At 32.6% G+C, this 20,283-nt stretch overlaps 1 protein-coding gene across 4 annotated transcripts in view; it reads left to right on the top strand.

Annotated features, from left to right (window-relative positions):
* The window catches only part of LOC117211831 (paired box protein Pax-6-like), a 151,571-nt gene that overhangs the window by 20,397 nt on the left and 110,891 nt on the right, over positions 1-20,283 (top strand). For all 4 annotated transcript variants that reach the window (XM_033456075.1, XM_033456076.1, XM_033456074.1 and 1 more), the window contains exon 2: positions 49-172. In XM_033456075.1, the coding sequence (XP_033311966.1) occupies positions 160-172 (13 nt within the window). In that variant the 5' untranslated portion in view covers positions 49-159. The remainder of the gene's footprint in view (positions 1-48; positions 173-20,283) is intronic.

Genomic DNA, 20,283 nt, shown 5'->3' with positions numbered 1-20,283 from the left:
GGTGATCAAAGTGAAGGTGATTTGAAATAAAAAATTTAATTGTTTCAGTGACCGGAAGTGCCTAAAGGCCCGAAGATTCTGCCTTCGCAGCAGCTGGGCGCTGCGGTCGCTCCATGGCCGGGCGCCACCGGCCTCCTAGCCTCTGTCACCGCTGACGATATGGCACACAAAGGTAAATTTCTCCGTTTTCTTTTTTATATTGTATTATATTATATTATATTATGTTATATTATATTTATATTATATTTTTATTAATTTTTGTTATTATGCACACAATAATACGTAGAAGTATAATATTACATATAAACAATAATAAAAATCAATGTATCTCTTATTCCAATATATGGTGGATGATCTTTAGACAGCACTATCGCTTTAAGTCTTAATGACACTCAATTTGTTAAATTTTGTATTACTGTACCAGAAATTTAACTTTTCTTTCGCTATTCTAAAAGAACATTATTTAAATATTTTTTCGAAAAAATATGGTGATTTTGAATCTTTCTTCTTAGATAATTCCGTAAATTTATTTTTAACGTTTAATGCACGTTTAATACTTTATTATTGAGACAGAAAGATATTTTTTTGGAAATTTAAATTTTAATTATATCGTGAGAACATTTATAATAATGAATGTTTTATAAATTCTCTAATCATCGTGAATAGTGTATTTTATATTTTATGCGCAATGTTATAAAACTTAGTTATTAACAATATGTTATTATTGTTGAGAATTGTGGATCTTAATAGCCGAAATAATGTTATAGGATCACGAAATTTACACTTGGAATTCATATTAGAATAATTATATATTTATTTGATGGACGATTTCTAAGATATTCATCGATACACCCTTGCACGCGCCTCAACACTTTCTTCCATACCCGACTGTTAACCGACTGAACAGTTTACATTCATCTGTCTTCGAGACGCCGCGCACACACATACCTCCACACACTGATATTCACATAGAAGTATTACTATTACGCATCTAACCTAGCCTAGCACATAAAATTATACATATCTCAATAATTATTATTTAACATTATATATTAATAATAAATTAAAATTTCTAAATTTTTACTAACTATAATAATTCCTAGATTTCTATCGCAAGGAAGAAAATGTACCTATGCAAAATATATCTTCTTTAAATATGATTTTTTGAACGATGATTTTTTAAATAATTTATTTGATAATCGAAAAGGTAATAATCATCTTAATAGTAGTAGAGAAATTAATTTCACTGATTATATAGACAAAAGTTTTATTCCGACAAATATGGAATAACAGAAAACAAAGAAAGAAAATATATATCTTCGTTGAAGGAATTTAATTCACGTTTATTAAATTCTTCTCTCCTTTATGCACCTATGTCTTTTACTCGTTCATGCCTTAAAAGGTTATTAAAGAGACGATTATAACAAAAATATTTGCAATCGGGTTCACTGCTAATTTTATAAAAATAATTTATTCATTCGAGATAAATACTGTTTACATTTTCAATTAAAAGATAAATATACATATATGTATACAGACTACTAATATACTAGAGTGCAAATGTAAATAATAATGTTTGTAAATAGGGTACAATATTGAATTTTCAACAAAATATTTTCTTATAGCATACTTTAACACGAAAGATCAAGTATCATGTATGGTGGTCTCTACAATTTTTTATTGAATAATTATTCAATTATTTATGCGGGTACATAATGAATTTATATGATTCAATTATTTATGGGTTTATAATGAATTTAAATGGATTTAATCAGTACTAATTCTAAACTATGATGACCATAAAAAGTATCCGTACAGTAGCCAATTTATTAATTTACAACATTCTAACAACCAAAAAACAGTACATAATCTTAGAAATCTCCGAAATGAATTTCACAAAAGACACATTACTATTCGCAAAATAATACACACACATATATATATATATGTCGGAGATGAGAGGACTCGGAGCCTTCCCTCTGGAACTTCGGGAAAATCCGCAAAATTGTAATTAAAGTTTACAGCTGTAATTAAACAATTTGCCGTCATTCTACCCAATTGTACTTGTTTGCGATTTGTGATAATAAACTTGGCCGAACGTAGCCGCGGTCAACGGGACGGGCGCTTCGTCTAACAAAGGTGTGGAGTGATAGTATGAACCTCATTAAAAGAAATACCTATAGAGGTACTTGACAGTAAAACATTCCAACGGTTCCTTCGGATGTTGATGCACTTACACAGCACAAGTTCATTCAGCTTGAGGACCCGCTATGAAACCTAGGTTTTTGGTAATTAAGGTTCTTCAAACGGGCAGGCAGTCTTTGTCCCAAATTGACCAACTGACAACGACGTCAATTTCCCTTACTTTCGGAACGAGGGCTATACTCGACGAATCCGATGATCTCGTGTCCTTAGACACACCCCACCATAGTTTTCCTCTGTGGCATCATTGGGACGAAAAGTCATTCTTTCTTGAGATCTCATCGACGAAGAGAGTAGCGCCTTACGATCTGTGAATATTACACGTTTGAGTTCGATCGTGTGAGCAAGTATATCTATCATCCCGTTGACCGTGGATTCGTTATCGAACCTAAGACCAACGTCACTAGTATCGCAAGTGCCCAACCACTGCGGTTAATTGTCGAATCGGTAGTATCCATACTCGTATTAACAGACCGTACCTTCGTTATAACACAACGATGGCCAATTCCAATGAAGATTTATCAAACGCCCACTACCCTATTCCTGACGCTTCTCCAACATATATATAATATACACACGTATAATATTTATTCGTACAAGATTAAGTTCATGATAACAAAAAAGAGATAAGTTTGAGTACACAAATATAACAAAAATTGACTTATTAACTATGAAGATATTATTGAAATTTGTTACTGTACGAATACTTTCAAAATCCGCTATAATTGTCAACTAAAAATATGCTAATCTCAAACACAAAACAATATGTATTTCACATTAACGTAGAACCAATTATTCTGAGACGAAGATCCACCTGTACGCGTGCTCTTTCACGCCAAATTTCCTGCTATACGACACTATAGTACCACCCCAACGTATAATAACCACATACAAGGCATTTAAAGCGAAAACTCGCGAAACTCGCGGCACAGTGAACCCCGGCAAATTATACCAGCCTTACAGAACAAGAAGGAGAGGATGGTCCAGGAAACTAGGAACTGGGAAATAGCCGTGAGGCCGAATCGAAACGTCCGAGAATCAAGAGGGAGACGTTCGGTTGATGGCTAAGGCGTTTAACCCCATTAGTCCTGAATGGAAGTTCACCGTGGTCTCTCTTTCTCCTTGTCTTTCCAAGTTTCCTCCGCTTCCTCCCGTTTGCTCGAGCTCTCTTAACACGGAAGGGGGTCCAAAGAGGATGAACAGACGACGTCTCAAGGCTTTCTAAAGCCGACACCGAGGCTCCTGCCCTGAAACTGGCTGCTCACTTCACGTATTGATTTCCATTCTCTTACGCTTTACAACGTTCACCCTTTTCCGCGAATTCATCCCCTTCCATCCGTCAAATGAAAATCGACACTTTAAAATGATCGTATAGAGCGTTTGTTATTGTGAATTATCTGTGATCAATCTATTACGTGGTGAAGAAAAGCGTGACGTGAGAACACGTTTTTAGTAAAACAATTAATCTTGCAAAAGTAACGCTTTTCCTACTTGCTCAAGAAGTTCACTAAGGTGAGAAGCTATACCAATAACATAGTCAGTCGCAAAAGTCTATATACATCTCTTAAATACTGCAATATAAAAATAACATTTAGGTGAAATATATAATATTACGTACATAAAAATTATATATACAGTATAATAATTTTTTTATATAAATAATAAATAACATATTTTAGGTGAAACACACATGTACCTTTGCTTAGTTTACGTTCTTTAGGCGCCTTTATAAAAATGTAAATTTGTATAAGCATCCGCAGTCTGCTAATAAATAAAATAATTTTTTCTTCAACTCCTACAATTCTAATATAATAAGTCAGCTAGTACCAATCTTTTTACGGTATCCTTTTTGCGGCAGGAGTCTCAAAGTGACGTGTTAAATGGTCGATAGGAATTAAATCATCGAAGAATCTACAAGTGAGCGAGCGGGAATCTGCACGGTGCTCGAAAATCCACGAGTTATCTGACCGAGTGCGGCTCAGTGGGGTGTGTAGCGTTAAGTTGGCGTTAGCTCATCGAATCGCTTCGATGGGAACGACGTCGGCCGCGATCCCACCAGACGAGGGTTTTGATCGATCGTACGTACAAATCGTGTTTCCGGTTTCTCCTCGTCACGGGAACAAATCGAGTTTCCTCTTTTTTCCTATTTTCTTTCTATCCTTTTTTTTTTATTTCGTTTCGTCTTTTTTTCGTTGGCGATTGTTGTTTACGCGATTCGATAGCATTTTTTCCAAATTTAAAACTTGTTTTGCTTAATTCTTGTTTAACAATTGCGTATCGTGGATTTTTAACTTTATTGGAGCATAACTTAACTTATTGGAGCATAACTTAACTTATTGGAGCATTGTATTAATCCTTGTAATAATTTCGGTTATATTTACAAATTATTATTAATTATTATATGTTATATATAATATTAACTTATAATAAAGTTTAATTTTTTTATTATAAGTTAAAATAATATTAGTATTTATTCATGGACTAGTGCAGAATTGCAATATAGTAATTTATCTATTTTAAATATGGCTTTGAAATATGCAACACAATTCATAAGAAATATGATATACTATATGTATTGCATAAAGGACACAGTCGACTAAATTCACATCCTAAATTTTTATCTATAACTTAAATTTCTTTTCAAATATTAAAAAGCAGTGATGATGTATCAGTGTAACTGAATTTTTAAATAAAAATCTAATAGCAATTTTATTAACTTTCATTCGCTGTTATTTCTTACTATTAGAAATTCTTTGTTTTTCAATCGAAAGGAAGAAACAAAATGATACAACATGCTACACGAAATCATATAATAGAAAGTGTGAATTTCAGTTGTAAAATGTATCTCCACAGTAACTACATCTACCTATTATGTTTGCATCTTGGAAACACTTTGTTTAGTTAATTAGTTTAATACACAAGTTTAGTTAATTTAATGAAATATACAATAATCACCTATAAACGCTTGTAAGATGCACTAGTAATAAATACCTGTAATACAATTTATAAATGCACTAAATAATATTAATTAGTGATTTATTGTGCCGAGTAGTCTGAAAAAGCTTATTATTACGACTAAATAGTCAATTCTTTTGTAACTCAGCTGTCAAATGAGATAGTTGTAACGAATAAGGTGTTCGCGGGGAAATGCTATCGGATTTAATCAAGTTTTTAGGATCATACAAGTATAGGTAGCCCGCGTGAAGGAACTCTGAGAGTAACGACGAGGACTTGGTTCTAATTTCTGGGTGAGAGTTTCGAAAGTTTGACAAGTCCTCGTGTAGTTCACGAAACCGAGACTCCATAAATTCTGTCATTAATTTGCTAATGGTTCACAATGTTAGCAGCTCTGCTAACAAGCTCCTAATTTTACGTCAACTTTACACATTCTTCACTTCCATGAATGAAAAGGATAAAATGAAATACCACAAGATTGTACAGTAAAGTAGGTATGAAATTATGAAATTCATGCAAAGACATTTGAAAATATATTTTATGAGATTGTTTTTATCATAAATTCTTTAGAAGGTTTTTCAATTTCCATTCTTTCTTTTTTTGTGACATAGATTCTTTTTGTAGAGTTTGATACTATTTTCCAATGCCAAGCCATAGAATTTTTGTTCTGGGTTTCATTTATGTGTATTTTATTGTTTGAAGAATGGCAATTGTTCACCTAGTGAACAATATGGACAAACTTTCTGTGTCTTGTAAAATTATAAACTTGTAAAGTTGCTTTCTTTGTTATTCTGACTTTAAAAATATTACATTATACAAAAAATATCTTTACACAAGTTTAACTTAAAAGTACATATGTGTTTCATTTTTGAAATATTAATGCAAAAAATACCTCATAGATTTTTAAATATAAAAGTTTAGTTTTTAGCTAGTTTGTTTGAATAATGTGCCAAATACAGTCTAACTATTGGTCATTGGATGGATTAGTGTCTATTATAAAAATTATTATGATTGAATCCCGCTCTTGCTATAAAATATTCCATTAAAGATGTGTTAAAGAATATGACTTGTTTACAATAATACACAGATATAATACTTAATTTAAAAATCTGAAATATCTCACGATTTGGTTGACATTGCACTTTAATGCTTTGTTAGACAGGATATTTCGAAGAATCGATCTATTACAGAAAGCAACAGAAGTTTTGTATTTAAAATGTACATTTGTTCAATTTCGTACAAACAAAATACTTGTGTCCTTTACGCGAATTGTATATTTCTTATTATGGACCGACCCTTTGAAACATTCTGCGTAATAAAACATTACGGTACAATGTAAAAAAAATCAATAATTTTTATATGAAATATCTCACTTTTTAATTAAAAATTATATTATACGTTAATACGTCTTGCCGTAGAATATTCCGAAGAATCAATATGTGTTAACAAATATATATAATTCTACTTGAAAAAAAACAAACCTTGTCTTTCATGCGTCCTTTACGCGTTCTCCTACAAAAGAGCTAATTATGTCAACTCATGTCCCTTGAAATCATTCAACTTCTATTTCAAACATTTTTCAATAATATCATTACATTAATTATAAAAAATACATATTTTAATTATAAAATATATCATGCATGGTGCACATATAATACAGTTTTAGAAAATATCACGCATTAACGGGCTAACATAGGACAAATTTAACATAATACATATAGTCAAATCGTTTTTGTTCACGCGTACCCGCGACGAAGCGGAATCGGACAGAATAAAAGACACGCCGCCTTACTATCCTTCAGAATTCAGAAACGATCAATGCCTCGACCCACTCTCCTTTTCGCCTCCATCGCTCGTTTGTCGGTTAAGATATAAGAGAGAAAGAGGAGGAAACAGGAAACATAACGATTTCTTCATATTCTTATTTCGCGTGTTCTATCTTTCTTCTCCTTTAACTGCCACTATGCATCGTGATCCTTTACGAGGATCGGCAGGGGTGCCACGGAAGAATGATTTGTCGACATCGTGACGCATTGACAGGCGTTTGCCCGAATGCGTAACTCCGAATCCGTAGATCGAACGATTCTTTAACCCTTTCATTCCTAACGCTAACTATGGTCATGCCATGCGTGATCCTGTGAATACGAATGTCGACTATAGTAGGCATCCATCTAATGAATCATGGATACTGTTACCAATTCGTATACTCGCGGTACGTGTGCCGTAGAGAAAGGGTTAAGGTTCCTGGATTGTCAATCGCGCAGCAAGCGCGTGAAATGGGTTCCGCTCAGGAATAATAGCGTATACAGCAACTCGCATTATTATTCGAAGTTATATATTAGCATAAATGAAGTAATGATACTTAAAAATGTGGATAATTTGATTTTCCATATGCTTCAATTTTTGTAAGTTACAATATATTTTCAAAGTCGTACACTTAAAGCGATATTTAATATAAATTTTATTACTCCAATTTGATGAGATTATTATTCGAATATCATATTATTTAAAATGAAATGACAATTACTTAATAATTGTACTTAAAACTTAATAATTTTCTAATGATTTTCCGTAACTTGTACATTATATTAGGTTGTCAGAAATGTTTCTTTCGTTTTATGAGAAAATAATAGACGCGCAACGTTTTTTGTTTTATACTATTTTGTCGAATTACGTACGATCTATTTTGTTCTGTTGAGATAAACACGGCGACATTTCACAGACTTGGTGTCACGTTTGTATGAAGGTGCACTGTTGTAAAAAAACACCTTCGCGAAAGAAAGACACTATTCGGACAACCTAATACGTGCTTACCTAAAGCCACCGTAAACGTTTCCACCTTAGAATGTGTCAATTTTACGCACATTCAATATGATTTCTCGATAAAGTGAAGAAAAATGGTTAAAAGATTTTTGATGGAAATCGTTAATAATTCTCGTAACGTAATCGTAATGTCGAAGTATTGCTGGGAAGCAGCTGAAAACGAGGCGAACGTTTCCTCTGCAGTGAGAGTTCCCTTTGCAGCGAAGCGTCGACGTACAAAAGGAGCCCCGCTTCTTCTTCGTCTCGACTAAGAAACGAGAGCAGTAACTGTTCCCTGTGCAAACACGCTACTACCATCGTTCCACGAACGACTCTTCTAACTGTTAAACGAAGTAAAAGAAAGAAAAAAAAAGAAGGAACGAAAACAGAGACAAAGAAGTATCAGAAGAAGTAGCAGAACAAGACAAAGTAGCAGAAAGAGCGGAGCAAAGGAAGCTATCCTACCCTGTAAAGGTCCCTGGAAAAAGAAGTGAGCTTTGAACGCGGAATTCCACATAGCTACCGCACCCCTTTCTCCTTAAGAAGGAAAAAAAGAAAAAGGGTGTCGGTATTTTTATGTGGGGGCAGTTACGAATTAATTGAATGACACAAGGAGAGGTTGCCACCCCTCGAGGACGCTGCAAGAAATATGGCTGAGGTATCAAAGAAGCCCTCTATCTGTTTTACACGACTGCCTGGCATTTTAAACAGCCAGCCTTCTGCTCGTCGATTCGTACTCTCTTTTCATCTTTTCCTTTTCCTTCTGTTTATCTTGGTGTATTGAGACTTACGTGCATTGTTCAATGTTTAATAGAATATTTAATTTTCGTATTCAAGTAAATATAAACAGACTCGTTCTTGGTAAACAGATTCTTTTACACGGTAGTTAATGTTATTAGAAAAATAAGAAAATTCAAAGGAATTTTTGAAAACTTAGTGACTAAATATTAAATGATTCTCATTACCCATTAAATTCAATATCGAAGACATGATAGGTTGAAGTAAATGTTGAAGTAAATAGAAAAAATAGCATTCGTTTAATAATTAATAGCTTGATACTTTTGAACGTCATCTAATATCAGTTTCGAAAGGAATTTACAGGAAATTGTTCAAAAAGTAGTTAAACGTTAAATGGTATCTACTTATTTCGCACTAATTCCAAGAAACGAGATACAATTTAAGATACATACATATAAGATCGTTGTTTCATCAATTATTTTATGTTAAAAATGCAGGTTATGCATATATTATGATATGCCATTAGTCTTCAATGTAATAATAAAAGAATGAGGAAATAATGCGTTAATGTAGGTATATAATATATTTTACTGTTTATTATGTTACTAATAACGAGCCAAATAATTTCTTTTTAAATGTAGATCGCTTAAAAATTGTTCATAACCGAATTTGTCAAAGTACGAGGCAAATTACCTATTTAGTTTGTGGTTTGACTTAAATAGCCATTATCCTTGTCTAATTTCAATTTTTCTCGTGCAAATTTCAGAATGATTAAATATCGATCAACGTTTCCCTTAAAAATCTTAAAAATTAATTCTCTCCTCACTGATCATCTCATTTATTCCAAAAACTCATTCCAGGATCCGTTGAAGACAACACCAAAGCATTCGTCAGATATTATTTAGTTGAGTAACTTACTTATTATTATTCTTAATGTAATTCCTAATGATATCCAATTCCTAGCCAGATAAATTTTTATCCAATTGCATATTTATTCGTTCGTTGTATTCTCATACGTTTTACCTATTACATAGATAAAATTTTATTAATAAAATAACAAAATTTGACGAATACTTTCCAATATATAGTCTTTACTTTAAATTTCCCTGATAGCACCAATTAAGTATTAATCGTCATATTCGTAAAATGACAAAGAATAGTTCTTCTACCAATGAACCATCTACGTCTAAAAACTCATCCATCCATGAAAGCCAACACCGAAACGGAAGACGCCTGCCGGTGGCAGAAGATAGTCGGACGTAGAACTGTACGTCTTGCATCAGATGTATTCGACTGTAAAATTCCCTCTTCAAACAGAAACGGGTGGCTGGCACATTTCGGCGGCTGCCTTGGTCCAGGCTGAAAAAGATGGGAGGCCAGGGGTGACCCGAAGGAATTTCTGATCCAACACAGACAGCAAGAGAGTACAACTCGAGAAAATTCACCGCTGTACCCAGTACACGTACGAAATAGCTCGATAGATAGATAGCCGTAAAATCTATGGCTCTGCTTTCTTGTGCTGGCTTCGAGAACAGGCAAAACGGGACCTTGTACTTACTAGAATGTTTTGGTGGAATCACGCTGTATTCTAAAGCCTGTGGAATCTCTACTGCAGCCGCAATAGCGGAAACGAGTATGCGACGCACAGCCATTCTTCGATACTTTGCAATATAGCGATATGGAATAGAACGCGAGCTGTTACGAGGAAGTGGTTGGTTGATGCTGATTTGAGGGCAACTCGTGCGTGCAAAATGCAGTTGTATGAAATTATCATACCATGTATAGTACATATTAGAGTGGAAAAGATGTTTGAATTATCTTACATGTACAAGTGCAATGTTATGAATTGGTATTGTAAGTATATGTTATACGAGTCTTTTCAACATGTTGTTAGCACTTGACCTGTCAGCAGCACTACTTTCAGCAGCACTATTATCAATAGTTGAACAAATTAAACACAGCAATCGAAGAAAAATGCTCGGCAACCATATAGCCAATGCTCAGCTACATGTAGCCACGAGGACGTAACAAAAATTACAGTAGCTTGGATGAAATATTACGACGCGTCTACCACACTTCATTCTAATTCGATCATTGTAAATTTTTCTCAATGGTAAAGGATTTAGTAATGTTGACGAAATGAAACGTGCTGTTGATACCTCTTTTGCCTCTAAATCTATCAATTTTTATCGAGAAGCTATTTTTAAAGTTATTGACAGATGACAGCAAGTTGTAAACAATAATGGCTACTACATTATTAATTAAACCAAATAGTGTATTTTACGAATACAGTACTTTATCGACGAAACTCCAATATTCTTATTAATTTTGCATCAACTCAAAATATTCATGCAAAGTTTCTATAAGTATTCGAGTACTTTCGTGAGTAATTGTATATGTAATCACTAGGCTGCGGGTGTTTATGTAGATTCATATTTTCACAAATACAACTAAAAAAATGGAACCTAAACAATGATCTGTTTCATCCAATACTAAATATCATAACAACTATTATACTTTAAATATTTTATATATATTTACATTCTGTGCATTCTTGCATTTTCAAACTTCTTTCCATACATGCTCAAACATCTTAAGCCTGATAACCACGTTTATATCTCAATAAAAATATATATTAATATAGCAAACAACAATTGTATGTTTTTGGTAATTGCAAAGACAAAAGTCTGATGTGAATTATTTTGTCTCATTTTGTAGCTCTAGTACCAAAAACAGAAAGTTAATCTTAAATTTGCGAGTAACTATAAACGCACATAGTGTTTATTTAATAAGGACGCGTTGAATTAATTTGATTTACCATCGATTGCGTGGATAATTTCTGAGAGGATTCGCGACACAATAAATCGGGTGAAAGGGCAGCGTTAAAAGGAACACCCAATTGCGTTACGTCTTCGGCTCCCTTCGTCCACTTTTCTGTGTTAAATCAGTGAAACGATCACGACGGCCCCGTGAAGAATCCATGAAATTCCCATCGCAATAGCTTCACGTCTTGACAATGGCGAGGGTCGTCGGGCCACTCGTTCTTTTCTTTCGCCGCGTTAATGAGCTTCCACGCTAATGCACTTCTCCATTCCCTTCTCTGTCTGTCGTATATTTTTGCTTTGTTAATGCAAAAATAGAAACATTTTCATGGAATGAATATTAAACGCATTTTACTCTCAACTGGTATCATTGGGAATCAAAAATTTAGAATTAGAAATTTCTTAATTTTATTTTGTTACTGGCCTCTATCACGGAGAATGTAAAACACGCTGATAAATTTTAAAACAGATACGAACATAGAGAAAAATATTATTATTGCAGGATACATTTCGTAAAGATGACAAAAGTATTTAAATAGTCAATTATTCATTATATTAATAACTCCCGATATTTAACATCTATTACACGCTTATATGCATACTATACGTTTGCAGTAAGTATCTCGTAATACTATAAGAAGACGTAATAATTCTTAAATATTTTAGTAATTTTCTAATACTTGGCTAGGCTTACATCCATTTTTTATAAATGACCTAATACTTATTTCTTTACTCAGTCTTTAACTTCCAATTTCTTACTTTCTAATCCAATCAGCTTCCCATTTAATTAATGCAACTAAGCGATATATGTATGTATAAACCTACAATTAATCTCTAAACACCAATCAAAACCTATGTGTATTTAGAAAATCTGTTATAAATACGAAAGTAAAAACTTTTCTTCCTATAAATGAGGTGTAAGTAATAAAGTAGTCTGTAAGGTATAAATTTACATAAATATTTCAACAGTATAATATCAATAATAAATATAATCAAAATATTTTATTCTTTTATTTCAACGCTTTTTTCGGAGATCCTTCTTAATTTTTTTGTGCAAAATCTTGCTTTTTTTGTTAATACGAGAGCGTCATTCCACGACTATAGCACGTGCTGTATGACTAATAGCACGAACAAAAAATGTGACGTAAACCGCGCCCTTACGAAACTGTCGCGAGGAGGGTGTTTCCGAGAAAATAGCGGCAGTATGAAAAGATACCGCGACGACGACGTGTCGCCGTCGCTTTTGTTCGCCTGTGAACGCTAGTTGGCGACGGCGTAGCGTGAGATTTAGCTTTAATCGTTGAGACGAGTTTTCCAAATCTGCCGAGCTAAATTCATTCTGTGTAACTTCTTTTTCCTTATTATTAGAAATACCTAAATTGACGATTTACAATATTAAGTTTTAGGTGTGCTATTATTGGGCCATTAGGCATAATAACAATTCAGAGTTGGAGTACATCTAATTTTGGAATCTTTAATCCAATTTCGTTTTATTTATTATTAATTCTATCACGGAGTATGCGCAACAAGATAATAATGATAATAGTAAATAACAAACAAATTAATCAATATGAAAATAATATACAATAATTAATAAACTAAATTTCCTTTTTAAGAATTTTCCATGAATTGTTATAGTCAGGAGGGCACACGATAAAAATGATCCTTGTATATGTTTATTCCTTCTAGAGAAACGAAAGAATATTATAGTACCTTTAATTTCTGTTCAGTATACATCAATTTATTTCAAGAAAATATTCTACATATTACACAATTGCTGTAAATGTATCTGTAATTATATCATAGAAGAACTGTGTTTGATCTTCACAAAAAATTTCACAAAGGTTTTTTTTTGTAGAATTATTTAATTTGACAATCTTGAACATTGATGAAATAATTAAATTCTGAGGTGATGTTACGATAATGTATATACTACTGAAATTAATTAAAAATAAAAAGCGAGAAATGTGTGGGTGAGATTGTGATGGTCTATTAGACGTTGTTTCTGGCGAAAGAGCAGTATAAAATGAAATTATGTCATATTTCGTTATACCAACTTCGGAGAAGGAGGAAGATATGTACCTCAATTCGACACTCATATTTTCTTTTTCATGTATACTCACCGATTTCTCTGAAGTGGCTAAACCAATCGAGATGATTCTTTTTGTATCTTGTGAAGCATATTCTCCTGTTGATCCTGTTAAAAAACTTTGTCAATTCGGTCATCGTAAACTATTTTTTTTTTTTTTCAAAAAACTTTTATTTTTGCACCGATCATATATTTCATATATGTTCGTCGATTTCTCCAAAACGGCTTGACCAATCAAGATAATTTCTTTTGTAACTTGTGGGGCATGTTCTCCCGTTGGTCCAGTTACAAAACCTTTTTGCATTTGTTTTTTGTAAACTATATTTTTTACAAAAATCCAATTTATATGTATGTTCGATTGTTGAGGATTGGATTAAACTATCGGAATGGAACCTTCTGCATCCTCTAGCTGTGTCGGACCCTCTTTGCAAAACTTCTCCCATTTGTTCACTGTTAACTATTGTTGTTGCAAACAATTTGTTGTTTAACAATTTTATTTATGTATGTTCGGCGATTGCTTTGTAACTGTTGGATTGATATCGAGATGGTTTCAAAGCAACAGCTTGAGTGAGCACCTTGAAATTCCCTCACTATAGGCTTCAACTCGTGTTTTCGTCGCAGGAAATATTGTTCTCCGGATTCCTTTTCGGACATAAATCCACTTTCGTTGCAAAATGATATATGACACACTATTAAGTTATAGAAATATCCTTCTCTATCACTGTTCACAGCATAATATCAGTTGCAGAACACAGCTGACTTATTTCTTATTTGTTTGGAGGCCGGGACAACTCATACATTTTTTCTATTAATAAGAATGAAGAATTGAAACAAACGATAAATAAATAGAAGAGAATTGCTTATTAATAATAATGAAAACTATTTTATCCTAGTTCTGTAATATCGATCGCTTCACTACAAAATCTAAAATAAAAGATTTTTTGTCAGAAAGTTATTACCAACTTCGAAAAGCGCTAAAAAGTATGAAATAATTTCTATTTCATCTATATTTCATTTAGACACGTACGCAATAACGGTTAGATTATCTACTTATTTATTAAACAGCAAAATAAATATACCGCAACTTTCTCGAAAGCAGCACAAATTTAAAAATACCACTAATATATTGTCTATTTCCATTTCTAATTATATAACATCAGTAATTGTAACGATTGTATCCTACGAAAATGATAGCTTGCTGTGTATATATAATTCCACTAACCTGTAAGTACGTTACTTAGTACTTAGACATCGAGCGTAATTTGTACACGAACGACGTTTTTGTGATATAATATATAGCAATCTAATGCAATTGAAATTTGAATAATACAAATATAAACGAGTTGATATTTTTTGCTGTACCACATGCATCTTATGGTATTTTTCGTCGGCTGTAAGAGTGTTGCAATATATTTAGTACGTTGGTTAGTAAGTAAATGGATAATCTAATCGTTGTTACATATGTATTTAAATAAAATAGAGATGAAATAGAAATTGTCCGACAAAATTTCTAATATCATTAAAAATAAGAGCGATATTTAGATGTTCGATTATGGATCACTAAATTTGTGAAATAATATTTTAGAATAGGTGATATGTGCAATATCATCACACTTACTTCATTACTAGACTACGGCTATTTACACACACATATTTACATGTACATATTTTTATACCTATATATTATAAGTAGTACTATATGTTTACTGTGTTATGTATTTATGAGTGTATTATATGCACCCAATGCATTTCTACATATACTTTAAAGTTTCCCATAAATGTATAAAAATCCACAATCTATTCATCATTCGTCAACAATCAAATGTGTATAAGAAATCATTCTAAATAAGTCCATTTATGATAAGTAGTCTATAAGACTGGATTTGATAATTAAATAAATTGAATAATTATATGATGCTTACATTATATGCTGATGAATTATATGATAATTACATAAATAATTTAAGAATTAATGTCAATAAAAATAAGAAAAAGTGTAGGAAAACGTATTATGCGCGATGAAGACAAGAGAAAAAAGCGACAGGACTTTCTGATGGATCTAATAGAATCGAGAGGAGAAAGAAAAAAACGACGAATACCGAACTGAATAAATATTTTGACAAACTGCTTCAGAGGGGGCAATAGTATCCATGGGTACGTCGACAACTGTCGGCCTAATTTTCCCCTAAACATTTCCGGAGATTACATCGGATTCTCATTGTATTTTCCCCGTGGATCACAGATTTGCCCTTGCAACAGAGGTCCGTGTAGTTTTTGGATAAAAAAAACAAATGTCTTTAATATGCTATAGTACCTATAGTTGTTGACGATATATCGGGATACACAGAAGAACTACTTTAATTTTTAGTTATTAATTTAAATGTTTAGCCGAGGAGCTTCCTGAAAGAAAACCTTTTAAGTATTATCTCATACTGCAAAATTTTGTTATATCTATTGCATAGGTAATAAAATTGGATATCTATATAAAACTCTGAAGATTTTATAGAGAAATTTACAATATTATAGAAATAATATTTTGTACATAATTTTATTACTAAAGAAAAAAAAATTATTTCATTATCGAAATTAATACAGAGTACAGATAGTAAAACTCGATAACCATGCAAAATTCTAGTGCATTAAATATAGGTTTTACAAAAAATCATACAAAAACATTACATTAGCACAAAAGTAAATTTTTGCAGGTATCATTTCACTATATAGTTAATAAAATTTAATAATTCGATTATTAATTTCATCTTTATCGTAAAGATTTCTAAAAAAAGATTTTACTTTAATTCTTGATTGATAATATAATTTTTAGTTGTAAAATTTTCTGAAGAAAGTTTTTACAGTTTTATGGTAAATATATATGTGTATAAGTATCATAAATGTATAAGTGCATATATTTTAGTATTCTAGTATTATTTAGTAATATGATATATATATGAAATTTGTATTAATTTTGTAAATATAAATAGAACAAAGCTCTTTATGATAATTTCATCATAATTACTATTTAAAAAGTAGCAATTTATTCAATTCATCATTTTGTTTTATGTGCCTGTTTTCCAGAAAGCTTCTAAATTATGAATAAAGGAAATAGAATTTAAGAAAGTTATATTTTGTTATTGATTGGCACATGTCATACAAGAAAAACAAATTTTTTTACGTAATATGGAGTACTCAGACATATCGTAATTCAATTTAATTATTAGAGATTGTTAACGTGGGATAATTCATAAATATAGTGTAATATATCAATATAGTTTTGGCAAGTGATTATAAATAAAATACATTCAGCAATTGTAAGATATCTATCCGAAAGGAAATAAATGTTATCGTTAAATGCAATATATTCAAAAACCTAAAATTTAAAAATATATTTCAGAATCAATTGATAGGTCTCTGTTGGGTAAATTGGAATTTTTATCCACTTGTCACAAGTTTCACTCGTTCTCATTTTCAGTATCTACAGAACAATAAAAACTTTAAGCCGTCTCAAAATATTCTCTTCAACAAACACTTCTGATATCTGCTTTTATAGATACCTCGCGTATCTCTCTATTTCAACTGAAACTGAAACTCAATAAATCATCTTCAACAAAACCATGAGTAGAACACTTCGTTTAGAACTCTTTACCCGTAGCTGATATAACTGCCGTACGTTGCTTGTCAATTTTTCATCCCCCTAACAAGATCACTACAGCAACTTGACGTTTCACAGTACAAACCTGTTCGAAAACAATTCTCCGCCACAAAATGATAAGAAATATGTACGTAGTATTTTTGTAAACTAATGCAATATGTAGAAATTTTATATATATAGCATAACTTCACTGGTAGATTCGACACACTAAAATAAAAAAAACGTTCAGATAAACGTATGTCCAGTACGATTTTGTTTCCGGTATAGCTGTTTTTGTATTGTATCAATTGTTTACCTGCCTACAGAAATTAATCACCTTCGCTTCGACTCGAATAGAAGCGTGCAGACATCATTCAGTTTTGACTCGTTCAGAGTTGCTTACTATTATCCACATTTGTTGACGACTCTCAATAATACGTTGCAGGAGTATCTCAATGTTATCTACTGCTGTGTTGTAAACTAACTGCTTTAGTTGCCACCAGGGATTAAAATGTATTGAAATTAATTTAATAATTTGAATCAATCATTTAAAAATATTGCTAATTTGTTGAAGTGAAAGGTTGCACCGTTATACATAAACCACATGCGACGCACAACGTCGGATTTAGTATCAACCAATAAATCATTTTAATTTTCTCTTAAAAAGTTGGTGTATGATTCACTCGACAATTTTCCATTACAAAAAAGTAGTCTGATTAAATGATGAGCAATTATTCCTACCCACGCGCTAACGCTAAATTGATGTTTGGTGGTTTGAGTATATAATTGCGCATGTACTTACTTTATTTTAATTATTTACGTTAGATTTGCATTTACGGCTCGCTGTTTTATTATCAAGAAACATTCAAGAAATTCATTGGTGCCTCGTAATTTCATGTATATCTCGTCAACGATGTTCTGCAGGAGAATCGTTAAATAATCTTCAGCAGAACGTTTATTAAACGAACGTTTACATTCTCCCATATGTGGTCAAAGTGCACATAAGCTCATTTCTCCTTATATATACCATATAAAACAAAACAAAAATTCATAAAAAAAAACCTCTGTTGGAGTGCAGTTGTTTGTTTTTCTCTCGAAATGAAAATGACGACGCTGCGTGAGGAATAGACGCGAAATGCGTGGATCGTTAGTGAATGTGACTTAATAGGACGATAATGACGTCGCGTTCGGATTTTCCATTTAATTTTCTGAAAGGTTCATTTGTGCACCACTGTTCGCTCCTCCCTTCTCGTCTTTTTCCCCTCTTTTCCTTTCGTTTCGCGCGCTTGAACTTGTACAGACACACAGGAACACAGGAGTGGTGAAAACATTTTTTCTGAAAAGGACTCTCGAGTGGTCCTCCACTTCACGTTCTGAAAGTTCTGGACCGTTCTACGAGCACAATAATAACCATTCCACCCGCACACCTGCTCCCAGAGCCTCTTCAGGTCCTGACGACTCGACTAATCTCACCGAATGTGCTTTGCTCTTGCCTGACCCATATTTTTCGTATTTTGGTAACGAGGGCAAATCGCTTGGTCTCTGTGGAGACTCGTGGCTTCGTATTTCTAATCCTTCTTGAGATGATACTTTGTCGCTTTTGAAGGACTGGTGGTTAAAGGAAGGTTGGACTTTCATGCTTATTTGTAGAATTGACGAAAACTGTTTGTATATTTGCCGTTCAGAAATCACACTGATCAAAGGTTGAAAGGCAGAAAAGGATGACAATGTTGCAAACACAATTTTTTTTATGTATCTACTTTGCTACTATTTATATATGTCGTTTTCTTGTAAGAAATGTTCACGAAAGTAAATAATACTCTTTGGAATATTGTGTACTTAGTAGTGGAGTTAGCAGAAATTCTAAATTTTGTTATACCTGTTTATATATATTTGATGTTTCTTATTTTTTCTACCAGCGAACAACTAAGAAATAAATTTGAATACAACGTGTATAAGCATTCATTTACATAAGCGTATTATGAGTTTTGCTTTTATAAAAATTAAAGTTTGCTTTATATCCTATGTAATTCAGATTTTAATAGTACAAATAATTATACTAATATCGGATGAATATTTACACAGCATGAAATTGAAACGAGGTTTATTGCGTCGTTATATTCTTTATGGACGCTTCAAATTTACACAATCATAACCTCCGTAAATTCACCCCAAATCTTTCAGAAACTCCGTCAAACACGTCAGAACGGAACGTCAAGGATAAAGACTCAATCTCTGCGCAATCAATAACGCTCGCATTTCATTTTGAAAACTAGATGTAGATCGACAGCTATGGCTCGCTATTCCCACAGCTGATCATTCCGATACGTGAACTAATTATGTCAAAACCCTCGGTGGACACGAGTCCCATGGGAACAAGCGGGACCGCGTCGACCACAATACCAGAGCCAGTCGATGTCATTGTGCACCTTATGCCCGATTGTGTTCACGTTAAAAGGCCCCTTTCGTCGCCTTTATTTCCTAGTAACGTGGTTCAACCCTCGTCTCGCTCTTTCTGCGTTTTCGTGCTGGGACCTCATCGCGTTTTTCGCAATAACCAATAAAAAAAGATCCCCAGTTAGTTTACTCAACTATCCCCCGAGTAGAAATTGCGATTAGGATTTTCTCTATTTTTGGATCTATACGAATTCGCGAAATTGTTACGAGGATTACAAGTTTGTAACATATGTCATTTCTTATTGTGGATGGAATTGTCGTACTTTTTCCTTTCGCTTTTTGGTTTATTTTGGTATTTATTATGGAAAGATGTGGGTTAGGTTTGGAATGTTAGGTCATGTTCGGTTATTGCAAGTATCATTTTCTGCTATACTAAAAAAGAAACTTTTTATCTAACTATGACTTATATAACACGAAATTCCGTGCTATAGGAAATCCTACTGTACCTATATAGAGAGGATTGTCGAATTTTGTAAGAATTAGATTGCGGACCTTTATGCAAATTCATATAATTATAAACTTAATTACACAAACAGAATCTAAGTAGAAATTTATTTCATTCACTAAATATTATGATAAATAGAACTACC

The sequence above is a fragment of the Bombus bifarius genome, unplaced genomic scaffold (genome assembly GCF_011952205.1).
Source record: "Bombus bifarius isolate JDL3187 unplaced genomic scaffold, Bbif_JDL3187 scf7180000008247, whole genome shotgun sequence".
NCBI lineage: Eukaryota > Metazoa > Arthropoda > Insecta > Hymenoptera > Apidae > Bombus > Bombus bifarius.
This window is presented reverse-complemented; position numbering and strand designations above follow the sequence as displayed.